The 22,112-nt window shown below is 38.6% G+C and overlaps 1 protein-coding gene across 4 annotated transcripts in view; it reads left to right on the top strand.

The window, feature by feature from the left end:
- The window catches only part of SLC9A8 (solute carrier family 9 member A8), a 29,507-nt gene extending 10,121 nt beyond the window's left edge, over nt 1-19,386 (top strand). For 3 of the 4 annotated variants that reach the window (XM_075768454.1, XM_075768457.1, XM_075768456.1), the window contains 13 exons: nt 1,732-1,815; nt 2,779-2,880; nt 3,567-3,601; nt 4,684-4,827; nt 6,114-6,252; nt 8,120-8,225; nt 11,085-11,201; nt 12,725-12,807; nt 14,550-14,661; nt 15,102-15,322; nt 16,439-16,585; nt 17,831-17,958; nt 18,055-19,386. In XM_075768454.1, the coding sequence (XP_075624569.1) occupies nt 1,732-1,815; nt 2,779-2,880; nt 3,567-3,601; nt 4,684-4,827; nt 6,114-6,252; nt 8,120-8,225; nt 11,085-11,201; nt 12,725-12,807; nt 14,550-14,661; nt 15,102-15,322; nt 16,439-16,585; nt 17,831-17,938 (1,398 nt within the window). In that variant the 3' untranslated portion in view covers nt 17,939-17,958; nt 18,055-19,386. The remainder of the gene's footprint in view (nt 1-1,731; nt 1,816-2,778; nt 2,881-3,566; nt 3,602-4,683; nt 4,828-6,113; nt 6,253-8,119; nt 8,226-11,084; nt 11,202-12,724; nt 12,808-14,549; nt 14,662-15,101; nt 15,323-16,438; nt 16,586-17,830; nt 17,959-18,054) is intronic. The other variant, XM_075768455.1, reaches the window with a different exon arrangement.
- The last annotated feature ends 2,726 nt before the right edge of the window (nt 19,387-22,112 follow it).

The raw sequence follows: 22,112 nt of genomic DNA, 5'->3' as shown, positions 1-22,112 counted from the left end.
GCTAGTGAATTATGTAGTTTATTTCTGGTAAGCATTAGTCAAATCTTGGGAGGCACTGGGGATGCTGCGTCCAGTTGCTCATGTTATCAGCTAAGGTAAAGGGTCACAAATATCACATTATTATTTGCTTATTTAAGTTACTTTCACTGTATTAAAGCTTAGGTTTTTAACATAGGCTGTCATAATTTCAGATGTGAAATGTTCTAATCAATAATTATTATGTACTTTATAAAATCGTTTTAAATGTTTTTTTAAATTTACTAGAGAATTTTTATTTATCTGATATGGAAAAAAAAATAGAATATTTAACTGCAGGCTATATCTGTGTACAAAGCACATCTTGGATCATAGCCATGCCCTAAGAACTTTGTAATGTAATTTCTTGCTATCATGCCTTAATAAGTCTTCGGTGGACCTTGTACTTGCTGGCTGTTCTTGCTGGCTAGCATGGCTGATAATTACAGTCCTCATGTTTTACTTTCCTACTCTCTGCTTCAATGCAGCACAAATGCAGTCCATCCTTTTCATTATTTCTTGCTTCCTTATCTAGATCGGCTTTCAGGGGCTTTTACACAGTGTAATTTATCAGGTATGGGGGAGTTTTGTCCTAGCGCAGTTACTGTATTGACGGAATCTAGGTAGTGTTAGCCGTCAATGCATGGAATTGTGCATGCAGAATAATAGACTAAAGCATTTCATTATAAAGGATGAGTTTTATTTTCTAAGTCCCCCAAATCCTTTAAGATGATTATCACTGGTACAGACAGGAATGAGACTTTAAAGAGATGAGTACTTCTTTTTTCAAAGCTGGTGTTTTAACAGAACAGTCAATCAGCTGTTCAACCTGGATTTAAACAAATTAATCGTTGCTAACAAAGGTGACAAATTCTGCTGTATTCAGGACTGTGGGGACAAGGAGGGAGCCTCATGGGTAAAAAGAGAGAGGCACATTCAGCCATGATTAATTTGCCTTCTGTGTTTAGTCTGCCAGCAGGAAAAACAGGGTGTCAGTATGGGGGTACAACTCCATGAAGCAGTGTTAGCTAAGTGATGAGATCGGTGACAAAGAGTAAGGTCACCAAAAAATAACATCTTCACGGTAGGTTTCGTTTATATTACTCTGATGGTAAAAAGGAACCATCAGAATAGTACTATTAAATTTCAGGCATAAATTACATTTGCCAAGAAGAATCAAGCCTCAGACTCTTGACAGTGGTATATATCTTGAGCCTGCCAGTACACTGCCAGTGTACTAAGATGATGATCTGATTTCTTCTTGTCAGGTGATGAGTTTTCTAGTGAAACAGTACTTGGTCACAGTTAACCTTGATTATATTCAAACCAGTGGCCAAGAAGTCACTGTTCCTTGACAGTCCTTACAGATTTCAAGATAAAATGGGAATACTTTTTGTGGAAACAGAAAGATTTTTCCTTTGCCATAAATAACCTGTTTTCTGTGCAGCTTATTTGAGGACAGTAATTTAAAATAAGTAACGCCTAGATTTCTATCACTGGATTAAAAAAAACCACAATAGAAGCAGCAGCCCTGGAGTAGTTTACTGTTCTTCAGTCTTGTATTTTGTGATAAGAAGGTAGAAAGATTAATGTCATTTTCATTTTCCAACATTATTTGTTTGGGGTTTTTTAAAAAATAATTTTCCTTTTGGAAGATTTGCTGTTATTTCCATAGTTATTATATCCCTGAAATTACACCTCATTTTTGTTTTGCAGGAAGAAGAAATGTTTCGTCCAAATATGTTTTTTCTGCTTTTGCTTCCACCTATTATATTTGAATCTGGATATTCATTGCACAAGGTTAGCCCCTGCCAGGCACTCATTTTACACATTGGGGTTTTGTTTGGAATACGTTCTGCTTTTAGTTATCTTTATGAAGTTTAGAATAATTGCATGAAATTCCATCATATTGATCATCAGGGAATTGAGAATGCAAAATTTAAGCCTCTTCAACCCAGAATGCGGGGGATGTAACTTACTGCTGTTAGCTGAATGTTGGCAAGGTGTTAAGTACTGTGCAGAGGTTGTTTCCCTTGGTTGGAGACGTTTCTTACCTCATCAGAGCTGTACAAGGGCTGATGTGAAGGAGGCAAAATGGGAAGGAGTAGGATCAGAAGTGGGAAAGGTGAGGTCACTCCACAGCTAAAGAAGAGGAAAGAAGAGGAAAATGTTTACAAGGGTTTTCACCCTTTGCCTGGGAGCCTGTGTTTCCATGGACGTTTCTCACAGCACTAGTCCTGGCTGAATTGGTTCTGGTCCTCCCTGTGTGCTGCCTTTCTACTTGAGCTGTGCTGCAGGAGAGGGTGTGAGCAGTGGGCGATAGTAATATCCTGAACTGGTACCAACACTGAAGATTTTTTCCGTACAAAATCACAACCTAAGAAACGAACTAGCAACTGGGAAGTTTACAAGCCTCCTTCACATGCCCTGTCTGCAATAGGTAGATTAATTTACAGTTCTGTCAGGTGGGGAATGTGTCAAAGTGCTGGTGAATATCCATCTATTCACCTGAGGATTGGTTTGTTGTTAGGGTACCAGACTGACAGCCTGTCCTGGGTGTCAGAGGGATTTGCTGTTGTCTTCAAGAGAGCAGGCTCTTTAGGCAGGTGGTGTGGATGTATGTCCTAGGGTACCTGGAACCACACTAATGAAGCTTTATGATCAGAAACCCAGTTGTGAATCAGAATTTAATTTAGATGCAAACCCAAACATGGGTTTTCCCTCAGATAATTTTCACTAATTTACTTTATTATTGTGTTCCAGGGTAATTTTTTTCAGAACATCGGTTCCATCACTCTGTTTTCTGTATTTGGCACTGCAATATCAGCTTTCATTGTAGGTGGAGGAATTTATTTCCTGGGCCAGGTAAGAATAACTGCTTTGGAGCACTTAAGTTTTTCCAGCTTGCTCTTTGAAAGTCCATTTTTCAAGAGCAGGCAAACATAGGGAAAGTGAATTCTTGGGTCACAAAGTCCAGTTCTCTGCTGTCACAGAGGCAATGTTATTTAATCCCTTCCATAGATATAGCATGCTCTGTGTTAAAAGCAATTAAGACTTGAGTTTTACCTTTTTTTACTTATTCTATCTTCCAATAGGAAGGCTGTATTCTCTAGAGCCATCTTCTAATCTTCAGTATTAAGTTTACTTGTTCTTCTGTCAATAATTTTTTTCACTTCTCTGCTTTAGTGTTTCCCCATTGATTAGATAAGAACGTAGATAATTATGTTTTCTCTCAGACTTCATTCTGGTAGGCCAAATAATCCATACTTTCCTCTTTGCCTCTCAGATTTCCATTCCTTTGAATGCCTTAGTTACTGTACTCACCTGTATCTGTTCCAGTTTCATCTGGTCTTCCCTGATTTTGGGTGACCAGAATTGCAGCAGTAGATCACTGTTGGAGCGCAGTGTTAGACTGGGTAATGTCACTACAGTGATTCTTTTCATAATAACAAACTTAGGATTTGATGAATAGTTTCATTTTTAAAAACAGCAGAAAAACACAGTTGATTGTGATTTTTTTTTTTTTTTTTATGTTTTACCTATTCTTTCAGGCTGATGTAATTTATAAACTCAACATGACAGACAGGTAAGCTCTTGGGGAAATGGTGTAGTATATGAAATGAAGCATTCTTCAAGATAAATCTGTATGGGAAATGCACTGTAGTTAGCCAGCTCTTCTGATTATTGTTTAGATTGCTTAGATTCAACATGGCGTATGAAACTAATAAATAGATCAAACACTTCTAAACTCTATTTATTACACCCTTATTTCCAAATAGTATTCTGTGCTCAGTGATTTTTCTAGACAGAGAAAATACTAAGCTTTTTACCAACCTTTAAAGTTAAAATATGTAAACTTCAATTAGTTGGTGTTATTAATATATGTGATATGGGCATAACTTCCTTGTCCAAATTTTCTCTTAAAAGACAGAATGAGTTTTTCGGTATCACTAATGTAGATTTTTCAAGAACTTGGCAAAGGATCTAATCAGGTTTTTAGGAGTACACCACCCTACCATTAAATAAAGTTTGTTCCTGGTTTATTTGGAATGATTGTGTATTGTATAGCCAATACAGCAGTTTTCTGTTAAAATCCATAAATGAATTGGGTGGCAAGCAAGAAACATAACAAGTAAAACATGCATGAACAACAGAAATCTTCCTTACTTGGTTCCAGTGTTTGGCTTTACAAAGCTGAGCAGTCCCGTTGTCTCTGTATTGTCTATCTTCGGATTCCAAACAAATGAAGTTTTAGCAGTTCCCTTTAAATGTTCCTCTCTAGTACTCCTGAACAGGTAACAATATGCATGTAGGATACGTGGCTTGGGCTGTGTCTGTAAAGTTGTTTGGTTTCTCATTCCTCTGATTTTTTTTTTTTTTAATTTAGTTGGAGTAAGACACTGATACTGTTATTGAGAGCTGGGAGATAGTTATTTTTCCAGTATCTCTTGCAGCTGGATAACAACTTTTCTCTTAGGTATATCAGTAAATGAAAAACAAAAACTTCCCTTTTGTCACTTCAGGTTCTTATGAATGGGAAGACATCATACCTTTGCACTGTGTAGATACTATAACATATAAGGTCTTTGTTACTAGTTGTTCATATAACTTTACTAGGTACATATTTTTCGTTCATCTAGTTTTCTTTTTTGTTTTATGTTCTCCCAGTTTTGCATTCGGCTCTTTAATATCTGCGGTTGACCCTGTGGCTACTATTGCCATTTTTAATGCCCTCAATGTGGATCCTGTACTTAACATGTTGGTTTTTGGAGAAAGCATTCTCAATGATGCAGTCTCTATTGTCTTGACCAAGTAAGTGCATTTGAACTACATGTGCTTGTGGAAACAGCAACCACGTTATTTTCTGTTAATTAATTATTCAGATATACAGTAATTCTTCCATTTCCATTTGGAACAAAGCATGTATTTCTGGTGTAAAGCTGAATTTTGCATGATCCTTCTTTGTTAAAAGCAATCCATAATGTAAACTGCATAGACAGAAGGCAGTAAAAGGGTGTCTTATTACGACTACCTCAGTGCCTCATGTCATTGATCCCCGATAATTGATTGCTTTCTAAGTCCACATGTTTACCAGCTCTCTTTCCATCTGAGGGTCCTGACAACAGAAAACCAACATGTGTCCTTTCAGACTTACACAAAAATATTTACCTTTCCAAATAAGCAGCTGTGTCTCTTGTGTCATTGGCTTATACCATGAATCACATTTCAGCTGGGAGAGGAGGTATACACCAACATCCATGCAATAGTTTTATATTTATGTTGGGGCTATCACAGGGAAGAACAACATCTGCTATCCTTGTCCTTTGCCCATGGTAATTCTTTGGGGCTGAAAGAGTAAAAAAAAATAGTGATATATCTTCATGCTATTGTTGAAGTCAATAGATGTGACTATGAATGTATAGAAGGAGTACATATACTAAGAAGATAGTGAAGTTAGAGTCAATTTTCAGTGCACTAATTGCTTTTGATACAGTCATGGTTCTTTTATGGAAGACCGTGAAGTCAAAAGGAACACTAGAATCCATATCTTCTTTGCATGGAATTCTATGAAATAGAGTCCTGAAATTCAAAGAGATTTCTCCCTGTTCCTCCTGAGAGCTTCTTTGTTTTTCTTCAGTGACCTTCTTGTCTCTCATTCACACCTAAATATTTGATGAGAGGTCTTCCTGTTCATTTGTTCTTCTCCAAGGATCACATAATCCATCTCTTTTCTTTTTCATGCCCTGAGTTTTTACCACTGCGAAATGTGTTTTCCTTTACAAAGTTTGAAAACTGTTTTGTAATACTCGGCATTATCATAGCCTATTTATGCCATTCTAGGGATTCTTCAGAAGAGCAATGCTGGATTTCCAGATTTTTAGCAGAATTAGGTTTCCCTTTGGGGATTACACTAAGACTTGATTTAACGTCTTTTGACATTCCTCGTTATATATATCACAGGAAAGCCTTTTGAGAGTGGTAGCAACAAAGAAATGGAAGTTGTCGTTGTTGTTGTTCTCAAAGGATTTTTGGTATTTTTGGACTCAGGCTTAGAATTTATAACCATTTCTTTTTATTTAATTTTTAATTATTTCTAGCACAGCAGAAGGTTTGACAAGAGAAAATATGTCAGATGTAAGTGGATGGCAAACCTTTCTACAGGCACTGGGATACTTTCTCAAGATGTTCTTTGGTTCTGCGGCGCTTGGCACACTTACTGGTCTTATTTCTGCATTAATATCCTTTTTTAATTTTGGTGATGCACATGTATAAATTGGTGAACTTCAACATTCTACTAGTATTTTCCTTTCTCATCTTCTCCAGCATTTCTTAGGGGATATCTCTTAATAGACATTATATTATTGGCTGAGGATTTTCTCATGCTCGTTTTGTTTTATGTTAGTGTGCATGGATGTGTATTAAGAAGTTGCATCAAATTTTTATAAACATAATTAAGGTCTGAAATGCTGTATAATAGCTTATGTGCACTGGAGTGTTATAAAATGTGGTAATAGTTTTGTAAATTCATATATTAATTCCATTTCAATACTGATCCATTTTTACAAGCATATGGTTTCTTTTTTACATACATAAAACAGTTAATTAAAAAGAAAAAAAAAGCTGCCTTTCCCAAGGGCTTTTGAGTCAGACCAACTCATTTGTCCCTATGTATCATACTCAGGCAGCTGAATACAGATACTGTTCTATTTGGATTTACGTTGAGTTATATTTTGCCTCTTCCACTTCCATGAACTGGTTGCTAAACAGCCCAGAAGCTTCTCTGCTGAGATTAGGAAGGATGTTTGTCGTAAATCAGACACCTTTGTTACTTTTCAGAGCTTGTTTAATGTTATCTCTGACTTCACTGTAGGTAGTCTTATGTGCTAGGCTTGTACAACAGTTACTCATGTCGTCTGGGACATACCGTTAAGCGCTCTGTTTGTAAATAACAAGAACAGAGTGTTTGATTAAATATAGACATATTTCCCTTCTTGGTTCATTAGCCCGATTCCGTGAACTTTTAAATTATTCCATACGTCACTGCAAAAGAGGGAGACAGATGTTCAACAGTTCTTTCACTGATATCTAAAGGATATTAAGACAAAGAGAAAAGCAGCTTATTTGCCATATTTACAGTTATTTGTGCCTCAAAGTATTGGATTTACCCTAAGCATGCACAATTTCAATGCAGCAAAGAACATCTCTTATTAGTTGCCAGCAGATAAATATAGTTGAAGGTTGTTGCTGGTTCGTGACCCAGGAGGAATTTGAACTTCCATGTCACAGGCATCTAATCTTCTGAATTTTAATGAAGATGGTAGATGGAGTATTTTAAGTCTTAAGGCAAGGATGTGATTGAAGCAATATTCCTCACTGTTAATACTCCTGCAAATCTGTCATATCTGTTTGAAAGTAAAGAGAAGTCTAGTGACTGAACAGAGGAGATTGCTTCCATGCTTAGTGTGGCAAATAATGTTGTCTGAGGCAAAATCTACTTGTACTTGGCAACTGTGCTGCAGAACTGTGCATGAGATGCAAAGCAGAACTTGCGGCCCTTGACAAATATCCACATTTATGACTACAAATGTGAAGTAAGTTTTAAATATCTTGAGTATCAAAAGGACATTATTTTTGTTAAAACACAAATGAGAGCTATTTTACTTTTGATTTGCTGTTTCATAGCTCTCCCCTATTTTTAGAAAAGCCTTTACTGTTTAATGATTCTTTGTAGATTTTCTGCAGTAGTTTGAAGCAGAGATTTCAAAGACTGAACATGTAGGGAGATGGCCCTTCAAGATCCAAACAAACAATCTAGCATGTTGTTATCAGTATTGTACAGGTACATCAGTAGGAGATCTTTTCTGTCTCTAGGTCTGTCCATTCTGATAGACTTCCACCAGCAGTAGCTCCAATAAGAAACACTCCTCGTAAGAAATTACTGATCTTTCCATACTTGAGTCAAAGGCCAATGTATAGACTTTATTAGCTATTCAGTAGATAAGTACGTTAAGCATAATCATTGTTTTGTAATAGAATGACACAGATTTAAATTATTCTTTGAATTTTTTTTTATTTACTTTTTCCATAACATTTTCATGTGTACGTGCTAAAGCACATTGATTTAAGGAAGACACCCTCCCTAGAGTTTGGGATGATGATTATCTTTGCTTACCTTCCTTATGGACTTGCAGAGGGTATCTCACTCTCAGGTGAGTAGCAAAATGAGTATGTGCTAGTTTCTTTGATAAATTTAGGGAGTAGGTATTATTTGTGTCTAAGTGGGCCCCTGTTTTTTTATTTAACCTGTGCTCTTACTTTGCAGAAATACTTATTCTCTACTTTCTGTTATAAAAGTGTAGAAAAGATAATCCAGGTTTTCATAGGCATTAGTTAGCCAATGTAAATACTAGTATTCTCCCCAGTTAACTCTGCCTGACACAGAATTAAAATTTCAGCTGCACGCTGTAGATCTCAATCATGTCAGCTAACTTAGATAATGTCCAGCCTGCTACCCTGTCGCCATTTTTCTGCCTGTCCTTCAGTGCCATTGAGCTGAGAGCAGTGAGTGTTGTATATATCTTTGAATACTTGATGGAAGTTTTGCTAAAGTCCCCGAGAAGAGGCTTACAGGTGAACTTCGTTCATCATTCTGTAGAATCAAGTACAAAGAAAGGGTCCGGTTCTGCTGGATGCCCAATGTCTCTGACCTTTGCTGATTTAAGTAGTTTTTTAAGGCAATCACCTTTCCGTCTCATTTCTCACAGGAAAGTGGAAGGGATGCAACAGTTAGTATAATTCAAATAGCTAGGGAGTCTGCTTGGGGTTTTTGTTTTTTCTTTCTTCTTTTTTTTTCCCCTCTGTTTTTTTCCTTGGGTTGTTGGGGGTTTTTTTTAGTGCATTAAAAGATGTATTTGCTCTACAACTGGGACTATATAAGATCAGTAACAAGTTTGTGAGGAGTAGTAGCAGGACTAGATTTCTTGTGAATGAGGTGCAGGTATGAAATCAGACTTTCTGAAAATGTACATGTGAAGTAATGTGAATATTTTGGGATGGATCTGTAGCAGTGTATATCAGCATACCTTCACTGATGTCAGTGGAGCTGTATTTTTTAATATGTATGAAGATGTGGCCTGTAATCATGGTAGTTACACAATCCAGATGTATAATCCTAATGCGAACATTCCATTCTGCCCACTTGCATCCAGAAATACTCTGTATGTGCGTATAGGCCAGCACATATGTAGGGGAATGAAATTATATGAAGCCTGAGCAAGCAGTTTGATATGTTAAAATATTTCAATTGCTGTAAAAACAAGTTTTGCCTTGTTAGAATATTATTCTGGAGGGTCTTAGCATGTGGCCTTTTCTATTTCTAATTTATATTGCTTATTAATACAAAATCATAATCAACTTGCAGAATTACGGTGCCATTGCATTATATAACCAACACATCTGTATGTTGGTATAAAATGAAAATGAATTTACAGTAAGATTCCTAGTTAGTTACTCTCAGAATGATACAGATTCTTTATCATTTTACAGAGGTAAAGACAACCTCTGTAATTTGCTCAAGTGCCTTCAGGAATGACTTCTCAAGAAATACAAACTTTGAATGACCTTAGGTAGGTCATGTCTGTGTTTCAAACAAAGGATCCTTTTGACTGTACCTCAGCTATTCTCATCCTTCCAGTTGCATTCATCTTGGCCACTCCTGGGCACATACCTCCAGCCAAATACTTCTAGTCTTTTAAACTTCCCTTGTTTTGGACAAAGCAGCACATTCCCCCCATGTCATCCTGTCCTCTCAGGATCTGCATTGCAATTGATTTCTTCTGGGTTATATTGTCAATTTTGGTCAGTTATTTGCTCACAAGGAGCACTGTAGTTATTCTTCAAGTGGACCGCTTATTTTTTCCACAATCCTAACCATCATCTCAAATGACATCCTTTCCAAGTGTAAGTCTATGCAGTAGCTGTGGAAATGCTTAAAACTTCCTTTAAGATAGCCAGCTCCCTATGAACGTGAACAACTGACAGCGTCTGTGATATGTCTTGAGCAGTTAGTGAAATAGGTTGAAATTCAGATTCTTCCCATAAACAACCAAGAGCTGGGAAGCAAGGTAGATGGAAAAAATCCCTAACACAAATCAAAGATTTGTGAAATGTAGTGAAATATGAGGTAACTGTTCTGGGCTGTGATACCAGTTGCTGTTTCTCTGTCCAAGCTGTGCATGTCATTAGAGCAACTGAACTCTGTAATGGAAAATTTGGTGGCTTTTCCCATAGCTGATAGCTGAGATTAATCTCTGTAGTAATTTACAGCACATGGTTTAGTGACCCTTTCTGCTAGAGGCAAGGGACATTCTGCACAGTAGCATTTCTTCCAGGGCCTACGTATCAGGCTGCACTATACTTACGGTAGGACTTAATGATTTTAAAGGTCTTTTCCAACCTAAATGATTCTAGGATTCCTACAAAGGTATTTTTGCCCTGAATTCTCAAGTCTCAATAGCTTTTTCTGATTCTGAGATTGATGGAAAATTGGAGGTACACCTGTGTGGGCTATTCGTTAATTTTTTATGGTATTAGATGTGGTGCACCATACTGGACTGGATCACAGCCATGCCCTGTTGGTCTTACTCCTGGTGGAGTGATTGGGCCTGGCTGATCAGCAGGTAGGAAAGAATGACATGCTTTCTGGGAGAACTGAATCATACAGTTCTCTAGCCCCGCTATTCTCAAATTGGTTTTATTCTTTTGATCTCACCTCTCTACCTGTTAGGAGAGTGAAAAGTAGGAAGGACACTCGAGAATTGGCTTTCTATTTCCCTCACTTTTATGGGAAAACATGACATAACAGAGATTTATTCTAGGTTGCAAGTGACCTAGACTGGACCTCCTAGTATTTAATATGACCAGTGGAATGAGACAAATATGAATAACAATGGTGATAGAAACTCCACTTATTGCTTCATAAGCTTTTGTGTTAGTAAGGGCTATAAGCACAAATATTTGCACAGTGCAAGCTATTCCTCTTCTGTTGACTGCCATGTTTTTATCTACAGGTATCATGGCAATCCTCTTCTCTGGCATCGTGATGTCTCACTATACACACCATAACTTGTCCCCGGTTACACAGATTTTAATGCAGCAGACACTGAGAACTGTTGCTTTCATGTGTGGTAGGTGCTACCTACTTTTGATATCTAATACTAATGGTTTAAAATTTTATTTGCCTGAAATTGTGATTCTGATGGGAGCAGCAGAGGTGTGAACTTTCTTCTAGCCATTTGTACGTTAGTGGTACGTGTATTTCAGAGAAGAATTCCTAATATGGAGGCTGCAAGGCAGTCAAAAGTCACCTTTCCTGCCATACTGGATAAAACATACAGTAAATCTCTCTCTCCCATGCTGTGGCCTCCTGCTAAGATCTGCTACAAGATTGATAACCGAATAGAGATCTCTGACTCCTATATTCCTCTCGTCTATTTTTAGTTTTAGGAGATGGATTTTTAGCAGGTTTTTTTTGAAACGGTTCTGTATATAAAAAGCTACTTGCAAAAACAATAGCTTCACGAATTGATAAGTTTTTGGAAGTAGTGATACAAGCAGCTCAGAATCCCATAGCCTTTCCATTTCCTTTTACATGACAAACTTTGAAAGAAATGGTATGCTTCTGTATTACAAATACATCCCTGTTTTTTAGGGGATCACATAAATGTTTTCTGTATAGTTTGCGGGAAGATGCATTTGGAATATGGTCAGGGAGTGGTCTTGCAGCAAACTAAACTTAACCACTCATTACCTAAGCACCAGTAGCTCATCAGGGTTTGGTCTTAATCCATTACAAATGCTAAAAAACTATGTATTCATTCAAGTCACTGTGGAGGAGTTATTTAAGATACTGTGCAATTTTGTACATGTTTGCAGGAGGTTTTGACCATGCAAATGTAAGTAGCCAGTACCCAAAGCATGACCAATGTTCTATGCTGCAATAACTCAGGTATTGCTACTGTCTGTCCAAACCCATCGTGGTTTTAACTGCCTTTATGATACGGAACCTACCTTGCTAGGACAGCAGTGAATTGATGAAACATCTTGACTCTGCGATTCTCTGATGGTAATGAGTCGGTGTTAGATTACTGTAATCATTGTGCAGTGCTGGTACTATTTCAGATTTGCAAACATCACTTCAAGAGGTTATTAGACTGTACAAAGGTTGTTAGATCATACAGTTCGGTATTTTATTACAAAGTAAGTCATGAACTGCTGCTGTTTATAAGAATTTAATGAATTGAATACTTTCTAATAGTGTTCTACTTACAATATACGAGATTGCGCCTGACATTTCAGTTTTATATAGAATGATTCAAAGCTACAGAAGTCAGTAGTAGTTGTTCCTGTAGCTTGTGTTCTGCAGCTTGTCCTGTATTCCTCAAGTAAAAAATTCCTTAGTCTTTAGAACAAGGCTTTGTTCATACTTGTTAGTAATTTACAGCTGAAAAAAGCCTACACACACAGACTAAGGTGCTGTCCAGTGACAGTGAGTGGAAGAATCTGGCCTTTTGCATAGTGGCATTTGTGCCTGTTTTGTGCATTCAGAAATCAGAAAATAATATTTTATGTAACATATATAGTAACTTATAATAGAAGTAGAAAAGGTTTTATAGAATTGTTTATTTAAGATGTGATTTCTCTTTTTCAGAAACGTGTGTTTTTGCATTTCTTGGCTTGTCAATTTTTAGTTTTCCTCACAAGTTTGAAATGTCCTTTGTCATCTGGTGCATAGTAGGTATTTACTTTCTTCCATACTTGTTTAGATGTGTTTTTTGGTGTTGGGTAGGGGGGAAACACTTTACAGCTAAAGTATTTTAGAATAGTTGTTATGCTTTATAGGTTTTTATTAAAATATGTTTATGTTTTTTTATATTGCAAAAAGTTAACTCTCACTAATAGCATGAAATTATTGTTGTTCTCAGCACTTTGGTGCACAAAGACATCAGTCTTCTTTAAGGAATTCCAGTCTGCTGTTATTTTGAAGCCCTTCTGTATAAGATTATTAAAAGCAAGGAAAAGAACCTTACTTGTTTTGACCTTATTTGATTTATTAAAATAAAAGAAATCTCAAAAGATGTTGAGATTATTGTACATGCCACTTTATTCCAGAAGTTATTTTACTAGAAAACAGTCCTGAGGTTTTATGCATCTTTAGCTTCATACGAACAATTTGTTCATAGAAACTACAGTGCAACCTAGTATCAAACTCTGCTCCATTTCATCTCTCCAGGACTGCAGCTTTTGAGTCTTTCTCTCTCAGACATCTTTGTAGTTTGTTTACATGAACCAATTTAGTCCAGAAATCACTTCTTCACTCTGAGCTCACCTTCTTCAGAGGAAGTCCTTACTCAAACCTTCTGCAATGTGTATTCATTCTTTGAATCTATTCTTAATTATTTTTTTTTCATTCTGTATTTCCATGTAGCTTTATGTAGCAGCACTTTGAATTATGTTTCACATGGGGGTTACCTACATCTGTTGCTATTATAATTGTTTAATGTAGACATGAAAAGTATGTTCTCTTGCAGAGACAAAAGAGGGAAATGTGAATCCATTTCCAGCTACATGAAGTAACATATACTAGCATGTTTTAGTCCATGTTTCAAGGACAGAATTCTTATCTACAGTTTGCAGTAGTGATATCAGCATGGGGAACTGCACTCACTGCATTACACCCAACTTCCTTATCTAATATATATCTAAGGTGTGATACTTCCTTCTATCTGGCATTGTCCTCGCAGGCGTAATGCAAATTGCATAATTTTGGGGTGATTCATAAAGGAAAACAGCACAACCCTTCAAGGATCCTGCTGACTAATTCTAGGATATTTACCTTATCAAGGTCTGTTTGTGGTGGAGCTTAAAAGCAATGCCATTGTGAAAACCTTTGCTTTTCTGAGTTAGTTTTCACTGTATTTGTTAATCGTTTGCCATTAAATCAATAGTACTTCCCCCCCCCCCCTAAAATGTTGCTTCAGTGTATGGTATCTCTTATAACCATACCCAGAGAAGTGTTGAGGAACGCAATTACATGCTATTTGTTTGGCTTCTGGCCTTTTTCTCTGAGGAACTGGTCCATGGGGAGACAATAGAAATATCTTACTGCCTCTTAGCTGCTGCACCAAGGGAATGATTAAAGGACCTGAACGGAGGAGAACTTTTAGTGAAAGTAATTCTTGGTCTCCTTGGAATACCTCTTGGGTTTCATTTATTTATTATAAGTCAAGTAGTGTCTGGTCTCTGTCAGTGACAAGTCTGGTTTAGTTTCAGTTAAGCAGACAAAATGTTTAAAAAGTTAAATTCCACATTGACCTATGCTGAGATTTCTTTTTGTTAGTTTAGCACCACACCTACTTACAAGACTTGTGAGTGAAAAGAGCGTATTCACCTTACCCTGTACAAACCAGATGCAACTGGGGCCTGTGCGAACATAAGACATCAAATGGCCTTTTGCTTTTATTTCTGTTTTTCAGGTACTTGTTCTGTTTGGTAGAGCAGTGAATATTTTCCCACTTTCCTACCTACTCAACTTTTTCCGTGATCATAAAATCACCCCCAAAATGATGTTTATCATGTGGTTTAGCGGTAAGTTAAAGCTCAAAGTACAGAGAACTGGAAAAAAATGTTTTATTTTTTCCATTGTGTGGGCTACGCTGGGAAGAACTGGTTTCCCATCTGTGGAGCAAAACTCAGCTGAACATTTGCACTGTTCTCAAGCTCAAGTGCAATAGATAATGTTCTCTTTCACCTTTGTGCTAGAGGACTATGCAGTGGTGATCCCCACTAAAGCTTTTTGGCAAAGAGTCTGCTTTTCTTTCTGGGTCTAGCAACTTCACAGTTTGAACAACAGTATCTGAAGAGCTCAGATTCATTTTAGAGTTGTAACCAAATGATAGGTAAATGGACATGGTATAGGGTTGTAAAAATCTTTTAAAGATGGAGAATTCCTGTTGAGTTACCAGGATGCTGAGGACCAATGTAGCTGTTGATTCACTCCTCATTGATTTACTGTTCTCTCTGACAAGGTTTACGTGGTGCAATTCCCTATGCTCTCAGCCTACATTTGGGCTTGGAACCCATAGAGAAGCGGCAGCTCATTGGGACAACAACAATCATCATAGTACTGTTCACGATTTTGCTGCTGGGAGGAGGAACCATGCCCCTCATCAGACTGATTGACATTGAAGACTCCAAAGCACGCAAGAGGAACAAGAAGGACATCAATCTTAGCAAGACAGAGAAGATGGTTTGTTTGGGTTTTTTATTCAGAGGTTCGCTGGGGGTTTTTTGTTTTGTTTTGGGGTTTTTTAATTATTTTTCTTGTTTACATTTTGCAATACTAGTGTATTATTTTTTTACTAAAAAGTAAAGTGGAAGTAATGGAAAAAGCCAAGGTGGTAGGAAAAAGCCAAGCAATATAATTTTAAAATATCACAAAGACAAAGCTTTGTTAGCATTTACACAAAATAACTGTTTGGACAAAGGGAGGAGATAAAGTCTCTTAACTCAATCTAATTATAAATTGATCCGTACAAATTAAAGTAACCCTTACAAAAGCATAAAGCAGATGATACAGGATTGAGTAATATGCAGCGGGAAAGTAGCTAGTACAGTGTGAGTCATGAATTAATCATAAAAGGCAGATGGGGATTATTTTCAAAAAGTCAAACCAAAGGCCATGAGAAGGTAGTAACAACAGCACCCCTCTGGCTGGGTTTTATTTTAAAGCAATTTCTGGCTAAGAGTACGGAGGAAAACTAAGATCCAGTCTGAAACATCATGTGCAAAAGGTTGGAGAACGTAACAGAGTAATGTAACAAGAGCATTGGCCTGTTTTTCCCCAAACCATCGAACAATACATGTAGAGTGGAGTTCTGTAGGATCTGAAGAACAACTCCTCTTGGTGTGAGGTTTCTAAAAGCTTGCAGTCTTCAGAATTATCTTACATACCTCTCTGTACATGGACACAGTATAGGAAGAGCACAGGGATAGAGTATGTTCTGATATAGAGCTTGTTTTCAGTGAGACGATGACATTAGTGTTGCTTGCTGAATAAAATGATTGTCCAGCTCACAAGAGAAAACCTGCACACTGGAAATCTGTTCTCAGCAATAGTAACAATACAAAATATGGAACATTTGAGGTTTTTTACCTTTCAGCATGAAAAAGGAAGCTAAGTGGCTCTAGGAATCAGAAGCTGGACAGATTCATACAGCCCTGGTAGGCTGGGATGGTAATTTCCATATTGTTTCAGCATGGGAATTGGTTGAGCGAAGGGAGAGCACAGAGCAGGGGACTGAAACAAGCTGGAGGGATGACTGTCACATTTCTCAGGTTATTCCAGTATTTGTGATCTTTCTAGGGAAATACCATAGAATCTGAACATTTATCAGAGCTCACAGAGGAGGAATATGAAGCCCAGTACATAAAACGCCAGGACCTCAAAGGGTTTATGTGGTTTGATGCCAAGTATTTGAATCCTTTCTTCACCAGAAGACTCACACAAGAAGTAAGTTTCTTGTTTTTTCAAAGAAAAGAAACTGTGGTAGAGTTGGTTGTCATTTCACTCTGTACCATACAAGGCTCATAGTGTAGCCATGCAACTTCTGCATTAGGAACAGTGAGACATCTAATATATTACTTGTGCATATGTAGAGCAGCTGTAATGAAAAGCTGCACTGTAAAATTGCAGATTGGATTAAATGAGCATTTCTCAGGGCTACCACAATTAAACTTTAAAAGGTCTGTGGATTTATTGAACTGACCTTTAATCTTGCAGAGTACCATAAAGAGTATCAGGAGTCACTAGCTACTACTGTTGCTAGAAAAGGCTGTTGCCACTCATGCATTTTTTAAAGTGCTATCACACAAAGTTACTACTTTTTACTGTACGTGGTCTTGTGAATTCTGGAGTTGTGCTTTTTCTGCAGAGTGCAGTCTTTATCTTGGAAATATGCACCGAATTGCAGCCTTCACTTTTAAGACCTTGAAGCTGTAAATGCAAAATGACACCTGACTGAACATGTAACTTAACACTGAGTGGCTCTGAGAGGTGTAAATACTATGCCATTTTCACTCCACGTCTCAGAAACCTGAGAATCCTTGGCTGTATAATTCACTGTTTTTCAAATCTGCCATAGAATTAAGCATTTTTGCTGTGGAGTTAATAATTTTGTTTAAAGTGTGCACATTCCATATTCCTAGCCTGCACAAACATACTATTTTCCTCTTGGTTTGTACTTTTCAAAAGAATGCTTTCAGCACTTTTCCACAAAAGCTAAAGGGTTTTTTTTGCAAAACTAATAGGAAATCAAGAGACCAGAGCATGCATCTGATTCTTAGTTGGTAGCCAAAAGCTCAGGCTGCCATCCAGATTGCAACCAAAGGCTACAGAAATAAATATGTGAATCACCAAAGCAGGCCACAAGCTTCCCACTGTCCCTGGGAACACATAGAGAGGAGCGAGATTCAAAACCATGCCATCCAGACAGCATTAGGATTGTTGAAACCCACAGAGCAGGATTGTCTAGAGCACAGAGGTAAAAATATCTGTCATCAAAAATATTGTCTGTGGAAACAATTACTGATTGAACACTGGATAAATATTTTCTCATAGGAAACAATTGCTTTGCATGCTTAAGAGACCTGGAGTGATTTCTTAAGGAATATGTTAAACTAGTATTTCTCTTTTGCTCTAACACACAGGTAGTGTTGTAGCTAAGTAACAAACTATTCTGGTTTTCTTTTGCCTTAGGACTTGCATCACGGGCGCATACAGATGAAAACTCTCACAAACAAATGGTATGAAGAGGTACGACAAGGACCCTCAGGATCTGAAGATGATGAGCAAGAGCTGCTATAGCAGACTGGGGCAGGAGTGCAGTAAGTTTATCATTAGAGCATGAGAAAGAGGATTTAAGTATCAAGAGTCTGACTGCACAGAAGCTGGAAAGCTAAGAATGAGCTTTCTCATTTCAGGCATGTCTTGTGCTACACATTTAGGTACAAAACTGCAGACCTACTGTGCTCGATATTACTGGTCAGCAATGGAAACCCCAAAGTGTCAGACACTGGACTGAATGAAGAACCTTTTGTTCAGATTTTACAACATAGCAAATTTCATGCAGCCTGTTGAAAAGCAGGAACGTCTGCCACAAAATGATGACATTCTTTAATGGGGGGGGTGTCTTCTTCCTATTACAAAATCTGCTGTAAACATATGCTGAAGTATAGAGCCATTGTATGACTCTGCAAAACAGAATGAATTGCACTTTACTTTTTTTATATATATTCATTCACAGCATGGAGAGTCTTGACAGTTTATACTGTGAATTTGTTTCAGCACTAGTAAGGGAATCTGACTGGAATAAATCTATAGTTTATGGTTTTGCACATTATGAATCCAGAGAAGATGCGTACCTTGACAAAAAATGGATGTTGCACATACAAGGAGGCATCTCTGAAAACTGATGGTTTTGTCATTTAAGAAATTCTCTATTTCTATTTTATGGGTTTGGGTGGGTTTTTTATACTGAGGTATCTAATACACAGTACTAATTATAGCATGGTTTGGGGGAGTGGGCGATTGTATGACACAGTACAGAACTGCATTTGAAATTCTAGTTTTAATGTGGTTTTTTTCTTTGGCTAAAGAGAGTTGCAGTTGGGTTTCTATAATTGACAGTTGCTCCTTGCTGGCACTTGGCTTCAAGTCTTAGAAAAGAGAGGCTTTTGTTTTGCCTAATTCATGAAGTATCCCTAACACTGCAGAATTCACTAGTGGAATTTTTAAGTTCTAGTAGAAGCAAAAGCAGTGTGTACATGAGGAAGAAGGGTCTTCAAAATCTAATCCAGGTACAGCAAGTTTAATATTGCACAGTGCTGAAGCAGCCTCAGTTGGGAAGTACCAAACAGCTTTCATTAAGCTGTCCTATTTGCTAATAGGATTTTTCTCTTCTGCTTACAGTATTTCAAAATCAGCAGTATCATCTCGCTTTTTCTACACGGCCTAGTCTGTTTGCTCAAAATTGCATACACCTAAACAGACACGCAGGGTTTGTTAAACGTTTGCAGTGGTTACACATGCAGTGGTTTGCTCTCACTGCCAACCCAAATTCCTCATTAGTAATTTGCATATTCACTGTTGAAATGTGAATTGTAGTTCTGCACATAAATCTGACATGCAAGTGCACGTTTGTTTCTAAAAGCGTGAGACTTCTATTTTTGGTCTGGTTTTGCTACTGGGGTGTTTAATCAACTGCTTACCTGCTGTGAGGAATAAAAGTTCAAGAATGTATTTAGAATCCTAAACCAGTGCTGTCTGAGCAGTTTTTCAAAATAACACATCTTGCTGCAGGACTCCCTTCTCCCCTTTTCCCACCCCATGAGTTCAAAGAACTTCTCTGCTAATCCCAGAGCTGAAGCATGCACTGGTGGGAGTCCAACTGGGGCATGAACTCAGCTTCTGGTGTTGACCAGAAAGCAATCAGTGCTTGCTTTATCCTTAGGAGAGGGTCTGCATAAAAATCAAACCTTTTCTTCACCCTTCTAGACAACAGGAGACTTAATTACATTTTAGTTACCTGTCAGCCTTGCTAGGTTTCTCAACTTGAACATTTAAGCCAGGAGCTGGCTGGAAGGTCTCTGGGAGCTTCTCTTGCCATGCACGCCTTGGAAGGTATACATTGATCTAGATGCTATTACACTGGGCTTAGTGTGATGCCTCAGTCACTCTGAAATATAGAATAGCCTCTAATTTCTATTATTCTGGTGAAACAGGCCACCTGTGAAATGAGTAAAGGTCTGCACCAATAGATCAGCCTTTTGATAACATCCATCGAGGTAAATTGATAGTTTCCTGCCCTCTGCTGGCAATTAGTGATAGTATGCCAACATCTAATGAGAGCCATTTGCTGGGAATAATTTTACACATTAAATTGAAGCAATTAACTGACACAGCTAGAACTAATGAAATAACTTTACAGCAGTTAAATTGAAGAACATTTGGATGGTTTAATTTAAAAGCAACCATTCTAAAACTTAAGAAAATACTACATTTGTCAAAACTTGGAATTAAGACAACTTTGTTCTCTCTCAAAATATGCAATAACTAACTTCCTTATTTTGGAACCAAGAGAAGTTTTTACCATAGTGACCAATTTTCATATTCATTTATCAATACATTGACTTTCTGTGACAGTCATTTCACAGCTTGGATTTCTTTGCTTAAAATAATATGCTTAGAAAAGAAAAATTATGTCTCCTTATTGACTTGTCCTGCAGTTAATTAGATAATTTCCTATTTTATCAGACCAATATTAAACTCCAATCCTCTTTCCCCAAGTACTAGCAGCCCCATCCTAACTTGGTGTCATCTGCAAATTTGTGCAAGTGTAAACCTGATTTTTTCTGCTCTCTTAAATACAGAACCACCAGCAAGTACAATGCAGATGTTTCTAATTACAGAGCCCTGAAGTTTTGCCAGGCTGCAAACCCCACGGCTGTTTCTCGGGATGACTAAGCAGCCATGCAAAGGAGGGTCAGGGGGAGCCCAGAACACAGCTTCTGCCAACTCAGAGACTCCCAGAAGTAATTTTTCCACCTTTTCCAGCCCATCCCATTCCTAAAACCATCAGGGGCTTTCACCAGGTTTCACATCACTGCTCAAAGGGGACAGCAAAGCCACTCTGCTGTGTCATCACTGCTGGCTCACAAGGCCTGATCTGTGCCTCAGTTTCCCCACTAGTCAAGATCCCTTTGGCAAGGCCAACAAGTGGCCCTCAGCTGCTTGATTTTTGGGGCTACTAAAACTACGATCAGAGTGGCCAGCCTGACAGCAACCCCTGTGCCAGGCAGGGAGTGGATGCCCCCGCCTGCCCCACTCCCTTCATCTCCCATCAGGACAGCTGCACTGAGGATGGCTGTGCCACTGGGCTTGGGGCAGCATGTGAGCCTCGCCCCCAGGCAGGGCTGCCACACAGCCACCAGCCAATGCTCAGCTCAGGAGAGCTCCCAGGTCTCACCCATAAAACGTGATGGAGCCTGTGATGGGGCTCCAGCGTGTCCTTCCTGCAGACATGCCGTCACTACTGTGTCCCCTACAGAGTGGTGTGTCTGGGGGCACCTTGTATCCTGAGACAGCTGTGTGACAGTCATGGATGAAGTGATCATTACCATAGGGTCTGGTTTGCATTCAGCCTGCACCATCTTCGAGCCCCACCTCTGCCCCGGGTGCCCAAGAGCCAGACCCCAGCCCCAGCCTGCTCATGACTCACCAGCAAACTCCTCCAGCTTTCCCTGCCTTGGTTTCATCATGATGAAGACGTTATTTTTAACTCAACCACACCAAGACACACTCACTTATTTTAAACATTAAAGCACCTACAGGCTGTTTCTACAGCCTAATCTAAAAGCTGCCATAAAAGGGCTGAAAGCAAGTCATTATCTGCCATTCAGGAGCTTGACCTTTGGAAAGAAGGACCAGAGCTTTAACAAGTTTGCTTGTTAAACACCCCTTGCCTTTTCCCAGTGACTGCGCAGCCTGTAGGCGAGGTCACCCATCCCAGAGAGGAGGTTTCCACCCATTGGGTTGTGATTAAAGGTCAGTGGCACAGACTGGAGCTGAGGGCTGCTCACCCTTCAAGAAGAATGGGGCCACAGGAGATGACACAGTCAGAGCACTGACACCAGAGGGGAACATGCACCATCCGCTTTGTGCAACCGCCCATTTTGGAGGTACAAAGGGTCTGAATGCAAGGGGTCACTGGCCGCTACTTGGAATAGTGGTGCAGGCTGAGGGCAGCTCTCTGAGCTGATGGGATCTTCATTGGTGATGCCCACTTTAATTTGAACAGGAATTGGATGAGCTTGCAGTGGAACACAGCTTGCAGTAGGCCCTGGGGGACATTTCGGTTTATGCATCCTGGCTACGGGGCACATCCAATTGTTCTTTCTGCAAACCAAGCAGAATGGTAGAGCATGTCCCTGCAGCCTCAGAGCAGCTCCGAGGGGAGCACAGCAGGCACCAGTCACCTCAT

Source organism: Balearica regulorum, chromosome 16 (genome assembly GCF_011004875.1).
Source record: "Balearica regulorum gibbericeps isolate bBalReg1 chromosome 16, bBalReg1.pri, whole genome shotgun sequence".
Lineage (NCBI taxonomy): Eukaryota > Metazoa > Chordata > Aves > Gruiformes > Gruidae > Balearica > Balearica regulorum.
The sequence above is the reverse complement of the archived record's forward strand: the minus strand, read 5'-3'. Positions and strand labels throughout refer to the sequence as shown.